Consider the following 16185-nt stretch of genomic DNA (forward strand, 5'->3'; position numbering starts at 1 on the left):
AAGAAAACAATACATAGAATAACATTAACGAACAGAACAGGTTAGGCCTACTGTAACTCTAAATAAACACTTGAAAAGCCTACTGTAACTCTAAATAAACACTTGAAATGCCTACTGTAACTCTAAATAAACACTTGAAATGCCTACTGTAACTCTAAATAAACACTTGAAATGCCTACTGTAACTCTAAATAAACACTTGAAAAGCCTACTGTAACTCTAAATAAACACTTGAAATGCTTGAATGCTTGCATTTTCCTTAAATAAAAGATCAACAGCGGTTGATAAGGAAATGACTACAGTGTAATCATAGTCCCTTGCCTGAAGTCTCAATGATTCTTTTCATGGGGGAACGTTAATACACATCTGTTAGACCATCTAGAGTAGATCAGTGTACATTATTTACAGCCATTCTGTTTCACTTATTACAGATCTAATGCATCACATGAACATCAACAGTTGTGTTAAAGCTATATACGACAGACCAAAATAACTTAATGCCAAGGTAAAGATATGCTAAAGTTTCAAAAGCTCACTTTTAGCTCATACCCATTGTGGCTGTAGAACAGAAAAAAATGAACTGTTAATGCTTCCACTTGGTTCCGAGCAAGGTTATAATCACTAATAAATAAGCTCCTTAAAACTATAACATGTTGTACATTGTACAAAAAAGCAACTTCTCTTCACACTCATGTTGGTAAAGTTTCAAAGGCAAGCCAAAGCCAAGTCATTCTTTGTCTTTGCCTGGTTCTCGTTCTCTTTTCAATCACTATGTGTGTGTGTGTGTGTGTGTGTGTGTGTGTGTGTGTGTGTGTGTGTGTGTGTGTGTGTGTGTGTGTGTGTGTGTGTGTGTGTGTGTGTGTGTGTGTGTGTGTGTGTGTGTGTGTGTGTGTGTGTGTGTACATATGAGAGGGAAAAAGTCTCTAGTTTGTGGCAATCTCTTTGTTGTCCTCCATGAAACGTGTGAATCGGAAGTGGGTCCCGTTCTCTGCGTTGGCCATTTTCTCCAGGCCAGCCAGAGCGGCATTGGATTCTGTATTGTGCAGCTTCTCCAGGTTGCCTGTGAATCCGCCCACAGGCGAGCTGCCCCCGTTCCCCATGCTCCCCGATAGAGATGGCAGGCCTCCGTTCTGGATGACAGAGATCTCATTGGTCTTCATGGCCAAGCCGCTGGAAAACGCTGCAGCGTACTGGTTCCAGAAGCTAGCTGGGTCTCCGTTGCCCAACCTAGATGCCATGTCCTTCTGGAAGATCTCTGGGAACTTGACAGGGTTGGTGCCCAGGAAGGCCATGGAGCCGTCTACAGAGAGCCGGCGGCCGCGTCTGGCAGGGGCGCTGTTCCACATGTGTGTCCCCATATGAACCTGGAAAGAGAAACAGAGATACAGAGAGAGGGAGAGATAGAGAGAGAGGGGACGCAAATCAGAAATATTTCAAACTTGGCCACGACAAAGGCACATAGTAACAGAGAAAATAATAAACAGCAAGTTAGTATTAAAAGAGTTCAGCACCCTGGGTGCAGCAGGAGGATTGGTGCAGTGAGCTGTGAACGGCGTGGGGACGTGGGCACGGTGTAACCATTTTATTATGGCTTGGATGAAATACTGCATTTAATCTGAAACCTTCATTCAAACGTCTCATGAGGGAGAGAGACCCTTGTGCTTTGTTTCAAATTGCCCTGGCCAGTATTACATCTGATGTTTACCCCTGCTATGCCCTTTGCCAACGAGGACAATGTATTTTTCTCCTTCTTTTGATCCTGAAAGGATGAGTGTTACAGATAATTCATGTTATTCTTTTTAAATCTGTAGAAACATGGAGGTGTCAGATACACAACTGAATGTGTTGTCTAGAGTGATAACATGTTTTAAAATATCACTTGCTAGAAATTATACATAATTTTAATAAAAACACACCACAAAATCATAGCATCAGCTAAATGTGAAATCTTACTACAAATAATAAGGGTATTGTTTTTTTTTATATCATCAAGGGTGTAAACTATAACTGGTGCTGATTACCCGGTAATTGCAATCTGGTTATATATTTGACAGTGCTTCCTAAATATTACACCTTTCTATGTTTCACCACCTTGATTTCACACAGTTGAGTGGTGTGATCACATTTGGCCCTTCAGTTCCTGTTTATCTCTGAGGTTTATCACCTTTTCCAAATGGTCAAAGGGAAACTGGGCTTTTCATGGGGTAAACTCTGGAAAACTGAGGATGGTTGCCTCTGGTTGCCCCTAGTAACTGTAGTTCATTCTGTTAACTGAACCATTCCCAGCTGTGCTCTGCTGATCATATTCTCAGGTTTCTACCCAATAATCATATTAATGGGGTGATTCAACCTTTCCGCTGAGCTGGTTCTTTCATCAATTATAGAACATTACTGCCTCCGAATGGCACTAACATAACACACTTCAATTTGTTGCTCAAAGTTATGGACCAAAGTTCTGGTGATTTTTATACTCCTCCTATAGATATTCATTAATAAATATGTGGACATTTTCCAATTACATTCATAATGTTTTTAAATATACAATTGCCCTGAGATATTGAATATGTGTGTATTTTACCTATTGCATTCATAATGTTTATAATCATACAATTACCTTGAGATTTCCTTTGGTGGTGAAAGCCCGACCACAGATGTGACAGGCGAAGGGCTTCTCCCCAGTGTGGGTCCTCTCGTGTATCTGCAGAGCGCTAGAGGAGGAGAAGGTCTTCCCACAAGTGTTGCAGTAGTGCTGCTTGGGTGTCCGGCGTAGAGGGGCAGAGGCTGAGAGCACCGGGGATGTAGAGTCCGAGGTGGTCACCAGGCCGTGGGGCATGTTACTTGCCATGTCCTTATGGTGATCCCGGTCCTGGTGGTCCCTGTGGTGTTCCCTGTGGTGTTCCCTGTGGTGTTCCCTGTGATGGTCGATATGGTGGTCCCTGTGGTGGTCCCTGTGGTGGTCCTGGTGGTGGTGGAGGCCATGGAGGAAGCCGTTGACCTCTGATTTGATCATGGAGGACAGGGAGTTCACAGAGAGGAGGGAGGGGGTCGGACTGGAGGAGAGGCTGGTGTTAGAGGGTTCGAAGAGCTGCGAGGGCAAGTCCCTCATCTGGTGGGTGAGCATGTGCTGCTTCAGGTTGCCCTTGGTCGAGAAGCCCCGGTTACAGGCCGTGCAAATGAACGGCCTTTCTTTGGTATGGCTTCGGTAGTGGATGTCCAAGGCACTCTGACATGCAAACGTCTTCCCACAGATGTCACAGGCTGTGTTCTTGAACGTGCCACGCTCACGGAATGGGAAGAGCATGCCCAGTGGGTCTTTAGACGGGTTGCAGGATGTCAGGTCCAGGGCCCCGATGCTAGAAGGGTGATGCTGCATGAGGCTGGCACTGATGTGATCCAGGGACATAGCCCTCTGGTGCCTCTCCTGTCTCTCCTGCCTCTCCTGTCTTTCCTCCAAGCTGGGGGATTTACGTTGATGTTGGGGGTGCCCATTGGTAGGGGATGGGGGCTGCATGGAAGAGGTAGATTCTGACACTGCTGGACTCCCGGCACTCGGGCTCTCGATGTCCCCACCCAGGGATGAGGAGTCGTTAGTGAGGCAGTCCCCTTCCATTGAACCTCTGTTCCCCATGGCCTTCATTCTGCTGGCCTGCAGCTCCTCTACCAGCCTCTGGTGGGGGTTATGGTGGCTGTTATGCTGATTGTCATGGTGGTTGTTAAGATGATTGTTATGGTGGTTGTCATGGTGGCTGTGATGTTGATTGTTATGGAGGTTGTTGTGGTGGATTCTATAGTCAATATCATGGTGGGTATTGTGGTAGGTGTTGTGATGGGCATGATGGTTTTTCTCTTGCCCGTCCTGGACGACCATCTCGGGGTGAGAGGGGGAATTGCACAGGCTGTCTTGGGAGGCATCGGCTGACTTAGGGGTGTCTGGGACGCTGCTATCAGGGCCGTCTTCCATCCCTTCCACTCCCTCCATCCCTTCCATATCATCATCATAAAAGTTGTCCAGATCATCAAAGTTCTCATCGAAGTTCCTCTCATCAAAGGAGCCAGTGTCGGAGCCCATGGACTCAGGGTAGCTGTCTGGCAGTGGGGTGTTTGGGATCTGCCCTCCCATGTGCATTCGGATGTGCTGCTGCAGGACCACTGCGTTGGTGAACTTCTTCTGGCAGATGGGGCAGGAGTGATGGACCCTGAGTGGAGGCATGGCCCGGTGGACGGTGTAGTGGGTCTTTAGGTTCCCTTTGGTGGTGAAGGCTCTGCCACACACTTTACACTTGAAGGGCCTCTCTCCAGTGTGAGTACGGTAGTGCATTTTCAGAGCGCTCTGACAGCTGAGTACACGGTGGCAGATGACACACTCATTGGGGTCCGTCAACTTCCTGTCGATGTTCTCCACCAGCTGCTGCAGCTTGGAGGTCTCTGACCCCTGGAGCGGGTCCAAGAGGCCCCCGAATGGGAACTTAGCCTTGAAATGTTCAGACATGAGGGGCATGAGAGGGTTGGTCATCATAGGCGGGCTGTTGGAGGTTGTGTATTCTGTGTTGCGCTCAGACTCAGAGCTCACACTCGGCATGAAGCTCGACGAGTGACTGCCCTCTTCAGTTTTCCCGTTTGATGTAGGCAGGGCTGCAGCTTCTTCAGACAGCCCGTCGTTGCTTTTCATTGATGGCTCAGCAGCGTCACGACCGGAGTCAGTCTTTGTGGAAAAGGAGGGGCTGGTTATGGCTACCGAATGATCTTCTTTTTTAATGAATGGTGGCAGGCTGGGCATGGTTGGTGGGAGCAGCATGCCCACTGCCGAGGTCAGAGTGGAGAGAACAGGTTTGCTGTCCAGCCAGCTGGTCACAGGCTTCTCTGGAGGCATTGACATACCATATGGAATGCCGGTGCTCGTTGGAATATTGTCTAAATGCTCGGGGACAGGGTATGGATTCATCTGAACATGTGGATACTTCTCTTTATGACGCTGGAAGTGGACCTTCAAGTTACCGCGGGTGGAGAAGCGATTGCCACAGATGTTACACTTGTACGGCCTCTCACCTGTGTGAGATCGCAGGTGGATCTGCAAGGCACTGTCACTCCCAAACACCTTGGCACAAAATCTGCACTTATGCTTGAAGAACGCTTCCTCAGAGCTGCTCTTGGGTTCAAATGAAGTTACGTTTGGTGGCTTGCCTTTCCTCTGGGCCAGTGCAGCCAGAGAGTTGAGGTCCTCCACTGTGGTGCCAATACTGGGCAGGGAGCTGGAAAATAGGTGGTTTCCAGACGAGGGCTGAGGTAGATGTGGATTAGTTACAGGGTTCAACAGGCTACCTATCCCAAAGGCTGGCATGGATGACTTAGTGTGTGATGGGTTACTGAGCTGAGAGTGGAGGTTGCTGCTGATCGCATGTATTGGCCTCTTGTCAGATGACGACTGGACGTTGTTGACTGTGGACGGTCCCAGTGAGCTGATGCTCTGAGATGATTCACCGCTGCTGGGGTTGTTGCTCTGAGGTAGCTGCGCCCTTTCAGCCAGCTGCTTCAGGCTGCTGATGCTGGCAGACTGGCTGGCCAGGCTCTGTGCTAAGCCTGCGGCTGCAGCCAGCTGCTGAGAGAGATGGGAGCTGAGCGTGGTCAGTGGGTTGGCTGACGGCCCCAATGAGCCTCCTGGTGTGGAGATGCTGGGGGGCACCTGAATTTCAGGGGACTGGGAGGCCAGTAGCAGGATCTGGTGACGGATCTGTTCAATGAGCTGCAGCTGGTGGATCTGTTGCTGCTGCAGGCCCAGGAGTTGCTCCATCAGGGCCGGCACTGCCACCCTCGGGCCCCCGGACCCAGACCCAGAGGAGCGCTGCATCTCCTGGGAGAACTGGGCCACAGCCACTTTGGTGCTCTGCAGGTTTTCGATGATGACGTTGCTGTTGATCATAGAGATGCTCCCCAGGTCAGTCAGGTTGCCGAGCGGAGGTAGCTGAGGGGCAGAGACGATCGAGGTGCCCGGTGCTGGTCCGGAGCTCTTCCTGCTGGAGCTGTGACCATTTCCCTCGCCCGTGTTCATGTTGATGTTACTGCCTCCCTCCATGTGGCTGCTGCCTCCATCATTGTCGTGACCAGGATGAGCGTTGATTTCGGAAACGTTGACGTCCATGGATTCTTCTTTGTCAAGAGCGTTATGCTCCAAAAGGTCACTGCACTCTGCTTGATCAGTGTTATTAACCATGTCATTCATCTGCTCATCAGGATTATGTGGAGGGGAGCCAGGCGAGAAGCTTCCGGAAGGAGAGGCAGGATTCTCATTCACTATCAGAACTAATTGATTCTTAGTGCAATTCTTCTGGTGTTGTTCAAGATCTGATAGTTCAAAGAACTCAGCACAACATCTGCTACAGACATGGGCATCTGACTCCTTACAGGGGGGGTCTTCCTCCGAGCAGGGCTCTTCTGTGTCCCCTGAAAAACACAGGAGGAGGAAACAGAGGATTAGTGATTAGAAATGTTTTGCAGCTGAAGAGGCAGCTTTATCTATTCAAATTCCTTTGTTGTTAATCTTAAATTAATCAGTTTTACACTTATCTGCTTGATAAGTTCACAAAAAACAACCATCAAAAAAGCAACAATAAACCAAAAAAATAGTGAAAAAGACTCCTTTTAATGTGGTGGCTCTGAGAAACAGGATAAGAAAAGAATGGAAATCAATCATACTTGTTCAAATATTGTCTAAAAGTGATCTTTGAAGATGTACATCTGGTTTCATCAAGCCAACCATCTTTTAAGTAATCATTTTCTATAGACAATCCATCAGCATATAAAATACTATGAAGTGAGGACATTGGGGCTTAATGACATTTCATAGAGAAGCATTGATTTCCAATATTTCATACTCCACCATGACTACTTGTCCATTGAGTGCAAAATCAACCATTTGAAGGACTTATTAGACTTTCAATTTGCTGTCAACTTTGCTCATTTTCAACTCAACTACAGGCGTCTTGGACAGGTTATCCCTGTCACTAAGCTAATTTGTATCCCGTCAGGCTGCAATCGGAATCTGACAGTCACAATAAACAGAACCTTTGGATTCCAGATTGTTCTCTCTAGCCACTCGGACACTCAACAAAGACAGTGCAAAATTATATATGCCATTACTGTACTGATATCACTAAGAATTATACATTTTGTTTTTACAAAAATATCTGTAATGTTTACATAACACATGTTTTTAAATAAATTACACAACATAAAATAAATAAAATAAATAAAATAAAATAAATAAAACACATAGTAAAACATAAAGTATAAAACTTTGAAACCAAAAACTGTTAATTTGTATTGATGTAAATCTGTAAGTATCACAGTGTATCACAGTATATATATATATATATATATATATATATATATATATATATATATATATATATATATATATATATATATATATATATATATATATATATATATATATATATATATATATATATACCTTCCAGGGAAAAATCAAACCAAAACATAACTACAAATGAGTCAATAAATGAGTCAAGACCTATGAGTGGAGCTGCTGTCATATATATTAGAATGAACAGCTTGCTGCCCAAAACCAAGCAACTGGCCACACCAGTTTAAGCAACAGGCAATTCAATACCAGACAATAAGAATACGCAAAATGAATAATTGTCTTTTAAATGTGCAAAGAAACTGGTCTTGGTTATGCAATTTCCATTCAACAAACACAGGGGTCAGTGTGAAAAGAACAAAAGGCGAGTCAACACCCCTGTGCCACTGCTGTGCTCCTGACTTTCCTCATTCTATCTTCTTTTTGTCAAACCAAAATCTCACTATTTAACATACAAGTTGATTTACAAATTGCAATTCTCTATGAATCCCTTTCACTGTGGGCCCCGGCGATCTACATTTTCATCATGGGTGGAAAGGGAGGAGGGTTCATTTGAAAATGAAACCCAGAGACAGAGACAGAGAGAGAGACAGAGAGACAGAGAGACAGAGAGAGAGAGAGAGAGAGAGAGAGAGAGAGAGATGAGTGCGGCCCTTCCCCACTGAGACAGGATGGCTTCCCATTGTTCACACAGCATGGGAGCGGCGGGCTCATCAGCACGGCCTGGCCTGGCCTGGTCTGCTCATCTTGGCCAACTCAAAGCAGATCCTGTTTAATTCAGGGATTATCTCCCTCAATGTTTCTCTGCTCTGGGACATCAGATAACGCAAAGTTGCCATGACAGTAAAACCCAGACTCACACCACTCTAACCATGCAAACGGAGAAGACTCGCTCGAACATTAATGGTAACTTTTTAATATCAACCATGCAGCCCCCCCTGAAAGCATCAGTAATGAAAAATGTGTTTGATTTACCTCGTGGGAAGGAAGAGTAGCTTTGTTTGGTATTGGTTGACCATGTGAACAAATGAAAGTGGATTTTATGTAAGAGGAATTACATCAATTTACACAATGTCCTGAATATATTGCTGTAGGAAACACTAATGTAGCTAAACAAAAATGTGAGAAAACTATCCAAAGTCAACAACAAAATAAAAGCGCTTGAACCGCCCTTCAAGAACTTAAAAAAGTTACCTAGAGGTTAGAGGAGCAAACTTTTACAAACATACAAAAGTGCACTATCAAAGCAAAAATGTAAACATCAAGTTCATAGCGTTAATTATTATTCTCTTGCTAGATTAAAGTGCACTGGAGTGTAGTGATGACACACATGTTGAAGCCGCAAGCTACTATTTCCACACATCACTAATAAAAAATGTAAAAAGGATTTAAGATTCCATACATCCAAACGTTTGTTTAAACTGTCCAATGGAATCTGTATGAAAACACTAAGAACAAGTGACTAGCTCAAGTTTCTTCAGAGACCTGTGGATAACTTATTTAGTTAGGCAGTCAGTAATAACTATCTTTAAATGTAACATTCTCTCATTCGTCAAGTGAATGGAAACTGGACATTGTGGATTGTATCACATTGTGGATTCTATCTAAACATGATCATGTTTAGCGACCAAAATAACTAGATCCAAAACCACAGAGAAAAATGAAACAAAGAGCATATGCCCAAATGTAACTCTGTTATCAACTCCTCATAACATTCACTGAAACCACAATATATATGTCCCTAATAATAACGTACTTGTAACAGGCTAGGATTTGACCGAACAAAGGGTAAATTGACTTTCTAAATCTCAAAGTGTGTTACTCTCAACACCCAGCACACCCCACCCCCTTCCTTCATAAATACTCTGTGATTGTAAAGCAAATAGTGGTCCAATTAAAACAATCAAATTATTCCATCTCAAATGTGCTCTTTCACAAGAAGCTATTTCCATACCACCACCTTGACTATTAACAAGTTAAAGCATCTCAGAAACATGGAGTATTTGAAAGTCTTAAATCTATAATCATGTACTGACATGTAATCATGTTTGCTTACATAAGTAGACATGCACTTAAAAAGAGATGATATTTAATATTTTGTTCATCTGATGTCTTTATGAATAAAGAAAATGAATACTATGAAAATAACACCAACAAATGAGAACAGCCACAATACACACAACACCCAAATGTCTACAGCAACAGTGCATAAATTAGTCAATGTTTAAAAAATAGCTGAGGATGATCTCTGAATAAAAATAATGCGTTACTCTGTATAAAAACTGTATAAAAATCATCATGCTACAAGGAGTCACCAGAGATCAGGGCCTTCAGGGAGGCAGAAGAGACACATGCCAAAACAGAGAGCTGTATAAAAAGGACAGAAGAGAGTAAATAATAAGTGATATAGAGATGTGGATTAGTAGAAAATATGACAGAGTAGCTTTTTGAGAGTTCCTACGTTACTTTGTAGGGACGCTGGCTTCAAGCCTCTTGACACTTGTGAATTCAGTAGGATGTCTGATGCCTGATGCATGCCTGAGCTAACCCACCTCCTCTCCAGCCCTCACACTGCTTGCCTCACTGGAAACATCCCAGTGAACACTAGATGGGGTTCCACTATAGCTGCCGTTTCCCGGATGGACAAGCCCCAGCCTTAGCAGCTCTGCCCTGGTGACATGATTAAAGCTTAAAGGGGAGGAGAAGGGAGAAAAGCAAGCAAGTCCTTCAGCCGGGATACATCTCAGCCTTCCACTTTATAAACATTGGCAAAATGACAAGTAACTGAATCCCTGTTGTTTGTCGGGTACAACAGTGCGAAGGGCTAGGGACCGCCCTGACGATCTCCCTCTGGGGGGGCTACTCTTGCAGGGTGGAAGTGGATGGCGGTCACACTGATAAGACCCCCCCCCCCCATCACAAATATAGGACAGGGTCCCTGCGAGGCCCCTGTGGTTCTGATCAGCGGGGTCAATGACGAGGTACAGGAGAACACACTGCAGCCTGAACTCTCATCAACTTCCCACAGGGAGACACAGGGGGACCCTGGCAAAGGTTAAAACAGCTGAACATCCCACCCGAGAACTCTCTCTCTCTCTCTCTCTCTCTCTCTCTCTCAGAGGGACGAGATGAGAGACAGACAGCCTTCACTTTCAACCTCATACACTAACTACCCAGTGGCAAAATGCCCTCAGCATCTCCTTAAAATGTATTAGGAATGTTAGCCTCCCTCTTTTTAATTTTGCATACAGAGACTCCTGAGGACTTTCCAGTTCCACACAAACAGGAGATCTCTCAGCCATGAGCATACATTCTAGAATGATCAACCCATTACCAGAAATGCAAGTATTCCATGTCCCTAACCCATAATTACAGGTATTGCATTTTCAGCTTGTTTAATGCATGATGCATTTGGGTTATTTATTGTGAAACTCAGTAGGCACCAGTCTGCTGACTGAGAATGACTAAAGTTACTATTCACTACTTTATTACATTTTAGGGAAAATGCAGCAGTCAAGGAAAAACAAGTATGATTCTAGGTATAGACTATGTTTTGCATTGATCCTTAGTTCCAACCAAATCATGCAACCTTTGGTAGCAGTAAATGCTTCTTATGCAAGGTTTAAGTTGGGTGAAACAGAGCATTATTTCCAGCTAGCATAACATGTTTTTTAAAGGATACTGCAAACAACATAGTTGTACACACACTGAAAGAGATTAAAACATGGACAATGTCAAATCTGTCCAAAAATATAGATTAGTTATATATGAAAAATAAGTCAAACTAAATTGACTGTCTCGATGAAAATATATTTCCATACAACTCCTCAGAAGGAAAATACATAGACAATGTGTATGGAAAAATCAGCCATTTGGGGACAATTAAAGAGCCTCTAGAGTTACCTTTCTGTAGGCTATGTCATGGCAAACACTTCTATTAAACAGATATTAATAGTAATAATAGAGGAATATGGGATACTATAGAGCAGTAACTACAAACAAGTCAAATGTAATCTGTATCAGAGATAGGAGCTTATGATTTCCTTTGAAAAAAGCTAGTGCAATGACAATATAGTCTGCAAAAAGACAAAGCCTAATCTAACTTCCATTTAAACTAATGAACAGAGAAAACGCAACACTTAAATCTACTATATATGTGAGACTTTTTAAAATACATTTACAATTCTAGAATGTTAGATAGAAACTACGACCATTCAACCATTTTGAAAATAGTTATTTCAGTAAATTGTACGTTTGAGGCAATATATCCTATACAAACCTTAATAATCTGCAAATTGCTTGATATTTTTAAGATAGTGAAACTTAAACTTTGCTGCATCAAAATACCTTACAAACACTATAGGGTGAAAGTTATGGCTATGGGTGTTGTAGGCCTATAGAAAATACTTCCATAACCTGGTTTTCACAGCAGGTCTAAAGCACATTTTTAGCAATAGAAAATTAAATCCCAGCTTGTTATAGGTCTTTTTGGAAAACATAATTTTCTCAAATGTATCAGCATAAGAGGAAACGTGACTGTTGGTGGACTTAAAAGAGATGGTCAGCTGGTCACTCCGGAGTAGTGGAAACTCGCAGGGTGACAAAGCGTTCCTAAAGCAACCAAGGTAGTTGCATAATAAAATTCATTCAACCACTGTCGCCATCTTTTTGATGGTCTCAACCACAACTTGACATATTATTTATACTCGCTAATTTTCATCACGTGAGGTAATTTGGTGCTGAGCTTTTGTTAAAGTAAATTAACATAAACCTTTTACATATTTTTGAAAATTATAGGTAGAAGTTTCAGGGAGAAGTTAACTTCTATCGTAAAATAACAGGCCCTTACTATTTCTTTCTCTCTCGTTTTCTCTCAGTGTGTGTGTGTGTGTGAGAGAGAGAGAGAGAGAGAGAGAGAGAGAGAGAGAGAGGGGGGTGCGAAAGAGAGAGAATCGGAAGCAGTATGTCATCTATTCTAACATTTAAGCTTCTAAATATTTAGAAAATTATGGTTTAGGAATATACACCGGCAGGTAGCCTAGTGGTTGAGCGTTGGACTAGTAACCGAAAGGTTGCAAGCTCGAATTCCCGAGCTGACAAGGTAAAAATATGTATTTCTGCCCCTGAACAAGGCACTGTTACTAGGCTGTCATTGAAAATACGAATTTGTTCTTAACTGACTTGCCAGGTTAAATAAAGGTTCAAAAAATACACAAGGGAAATGTAGGAAGTAAATAAAAAGTGTGCATGCGACTAAGCGTAAAACCATTATAATGTATTAACATTAAATAAGAATATACATAATAACTATAAGGTGGCGACAGGTAGCCTAGTGGTTGGGCCAGTAACCGAAAGGTTTCTAGATCGAATCCTGAGCTAACAAGGAAAATAATATGTCGTTCTGCCCCTGAACAGGCAGCTAACCCACTGTTCCTAGACCGTCCTTGTAAATAAGAAGTTGTTCTTAACTGATTTGCCTAGTTAAAAATACATTTTTAAAAAACGTCATTTTGGTTTCAGTGTGCTGGTGCATCACATTGAGATTGGGGTTTAAAAGTCATATAATTTGTAAACCGAATGTTTACCATCCGCCATTAAGACCACAAGATGTCAACAAACTGAAAATCGATAATTCAAGCAAATGTTTATATTTTCTTCTCATTTTATTTTCATCCAGCCAAGGCTTGGCAGAGAAATACCGACTTTGTAGACTAGCCTATGTACAGGACAGTCAGAAACAGTAGAAACTTTACGCGAGTATGCAAATGATTATTTATTTTCTATATAGGCCTAAACCCAAAATAGAGGGCAAACATTTAAGAAAATACTGGTTATTTCGACGCACAAGTACTTGTCCGTGCATAGAGTACAGTTGGGCAACGATTGGAGTGAAACTAAATCGACTACAAAAGCAGAAGCTTAAACGAGCCTTTCGCTGCAGCAACTTTGCTTGCAGCAGCAATAGAGGAAACTTGCTTCAAAGTGTGTAAGACAACAATGTTGATTAAAAAATCATTCTTCGTAGCCTACCACACAAAGTGTTCTAAAAGTGAATACTAAAAGTGTAGGCTACATAGAAGCCTATGTCGAAGTAAAGGTAGGCTAAGCAGCCTAATAACAAAACTATAACGCATGCACTTTTACACGGTTATATTTTGTAACATAAAGTTGAATTCTAAAGTAATATGAACAACAAAACGCAATAATATTATATTTTCAAGTATAAAAGTATTTGACTGTGTCTTAGAGCGATATAGAAAAGGCACGGGTTCGATCATAAAGTACATAGTCTATATATATATAACAAATGTGTCTTGTTATGATAAGATGCTTTTGAGACTGTAAATTGCATGAATTCATTTTTTTTTTGCCTAACTTAGAAAAGAAAGGGGGAAGAGTTCCTATCCAAAAAGAAACGATCATAAAAAGACAAAAACATCTGAAAACCAGCTATTAAAAGATAGTAGCTTGGATAAGAGCGATCCATTGCCCGAACTTACCATTGTGCTTGGATAAGGTCAGATGAGGGTCCGATTGGAAATGTTGCGGCTTTGCTTGTTTCCTCCGCGACATGCTGGCTCACACATCAGCCAAGAAAGAATAAAAAATTACTAAAAAATCTGCTGAAAATTACAAAAATCGAGTCCATCCACAGCGCATTTGTCCTATTATGATTATCAATAATGCTTTGCGATTAATCATAAGAGGGTTCTTTGAAAGGCGATTGGCACCTCGCCAGCCCCCTATTCAAATTAAGTCTCTTTAATCAATTAAGTCCTGATTTGCTGGGGACTCTTGTCTCTCTCTCAGCTCCCACCCAATGAGTTGATCCGTGTGGAAGAAAAGGCTGGGTTTTCCAACTCCCTTTAGATACAGTTTAACCCTTCTTAGCAACCAGCTGGTAGCTACGTAAAGCTTATTTTGGCTACTAGTGGAATGTCAGAGTCTTCAGTCCATGCGCGGAACCGTATCTTTCCTATTGACCAAGCAGCGATCTAACCCAGCAGAGTTAGGTCAATTTGAACTGACGAGACGCTCACCGTGAAACCTCCGTGATCTCACATACAAATACTTTCCACAACTCTGGTCGCTGTTGCTGTGCATATCCTCCTTTCAGATTTGCATCGAGGTCGTTGTAATTCAGATCTTGTATGTTGAAACACCAATACCTAATCGTTGGTTGGTGGTGCCTCAAGGCAGCGAGGAAAACGTTTATCGACTATAAGAGGTTCGTGCGTAACGGCACCGTAGGTGTCTCGGAACTCCAAGATATGTATCGAATATCCAAATCAGATTCATTTGATTATCGCCGAACGGTGTTAGTAACACGTTTTCATCACACTTCGCATTCCGCGAACAAACAAACTTTAAGGGCCCATGTAGGACTGTGAGAAATGTTGAGCCCAGCCCACCTATGACGTGATTGGTCACTGGGCTATTCTATCATAAACCGACGGAGGTGCAATCTCTCTCTCCCCTCTCTCTCTCGCTAATTCTCATACGCATGGTTCGCGAGCGAGCGAGTGTGTGTGTGAGCGTGAACGACTGGCTGACCAGTAGAGGGGACAGTAAAGAGTGTATGATTCTGTTTCGAAGGCATGGACATGTTTGTGTTGTTTATAGATGTTTACTATACATAGGCTACTTCAACACATCATGCATACATTTCACGAACTTGCGCGTCATTGAAACATGGAGTTGCTTTAATTTCATAAATTGATTGGCTTGTTTAGGGAAACTCGCTACAATCAGCGTCTTGTCCAAATTGTAGCCTACAGTAGCCCAGCATGTCACGGGTAGCCTATGTATGTTTATTTTGCTGTACGTCAAGTTTATAATTTCATCAGTTCTGTAACAAAAATGAGAACCTTATTGCGCAGTTGTAATGCAAGACAAATCCGTTGCTATTCAAGAAGTGGATTTAAATAGAATAATACTAGTAGAATAGTAGACATTTAAAACTATAGAGGTTACACTGTATAAACGTTGATCTTTGCTCCAAACACAACGATAAATGTGTACTTTTTCAACATAGAGAACTTCTGGCATATACAACCGGGAGGAGAATAGGGCCAGACAAGATCTTTATTGGTAAAGCATTATAATACAATATAGGTCACATAATAAGTGTTGAAAAATATAATTGAATTGTAACACATTTTTTTGAATATGTGAAGCCAATAGCTAAGTCCATTTTATAACCTACTGTATATACGTTAGTAATTTTATAATAATAATAATAATACAAATCATAATATACAAATTATAAGAATCATAGTTCTAAAATTATACACTATTCGTGATGATCCCTGGAGTCATCCTTGGGAATGTTTGAAGAGAGCAGGAGTTCCCATAGGAGCTGCTCTGTGTCGAGTAGATTTATTGTGTGGAAAAGATAAACGAAGCTATCAGTCGGGCTGATTTTGAGAAATGAAGATAATAATGTTACTATAGGTGATGTCTTGGATGCCATTATTTTTCCCTGAATATTTAAAGAGCTGCTGCAGGCTAGATGGATCTAGTCCTCTCTTGTTTCAGCTATCTTTTAGGACGAGTCCTATTTACTTATTAATGGCCGAGGAAGGGACAGGGGAAAAATATTGGTGATAGCTACTTTTGTTTGGTGGACACTGAAAGGTCAATACAGAATATCAATAAGTAATACATATTTTTAAAATTTTTATAAAATTATTGTCGTATTGGAAGTGCGATTTTCAGTATAGTCTATAGAATAAAGTTGTATGTTTACAATCCCTCAAGGTAGAATGAATCAAATAAAAATAACCCAACAAAAATAAAGCCTATTCA

General features: G+C 42.1%; 1 protein-coding gene across 3 annotated transcripts; it reads right to left on the reverse strand.

Annotated features, from left to right (window-relative positions):
- Nucleotides 1–781: 781 nt before the first annotated feature.
- On the reverse strand, nt 782–14758 carry LOC127913172 (sal-like protein 1). 3 transcript variants are annotated; one of them, XM_052484751.1, is made up of 3 exons: nt 13878–14758; nt 2614–6437; nt 782–1363 (listed from the first exon to the last, which is right to left on the reverse strand). In XM_052484751.1, the coding sequence occupies exons 1-3, from the start codon at nt 13948–13950 to the stop codon at nt 923–925; spliced, it is 4338 nt and encodes a 1445-aa protein (XP_052340711.1). In that variant the 5' UTR covers nt 13951–14758; the 3' UTR covers nt 782–922. The 3 variants fall into 3 exon arrangements, with proteins under 3 accessions (XP_052340711.1, XP_052340714.1, XP_052340712.1); XM_052484754.1 differs by lacking the exon at nt 13878–14758 and adding an exon at nt 9839–9963; XM_052484752.1 differs by lacking the exon at nt 13878–14758 and adding an exon at nt 9844–9952.
- Nucleotides 14759–16185: the final 1427 nt, after the last annotated feature.

Source organism: Oncorhynchus keta, chromosome 2, assembly GCF_023373465.1.
Source record: "Oncorhynchus keta strain PuntledgeMale-10-30-2019 chromosome 2, Oket_V2, whole genome shotgun sequence".
NCBI lineage: Eukaryota > Metazoa > Chordata > Actinopteri > Salmoniformes > Salmonidae > Oncorhynchus > Oncorhynchus keta.

Bases quoted from the DNA above. Each gene is read 5' to 3' on its own strand.
- LOC127913172 (XM_052484751.1), bottom strand. From the start codon at position 13,950: ATGTCGCGGAGGAAACAAGCAAAGCCGCAACATTTCCAATCGGACCCT. The intron at 6,438-13,877 runs GTAAGTTCGGGC...TGTGTTTTTCAG, and splicing joins GACCTTATCCAAGCACAATG to GGGACACAGAAGAGCCCTGC. The intron at 1,364-2,613 runs GTAATTGTATGA...TTCTCTTTCCAG, and splicing joins CCACCAAAGGAAATCTCAAG to GTTCATATGGGGACACACAT.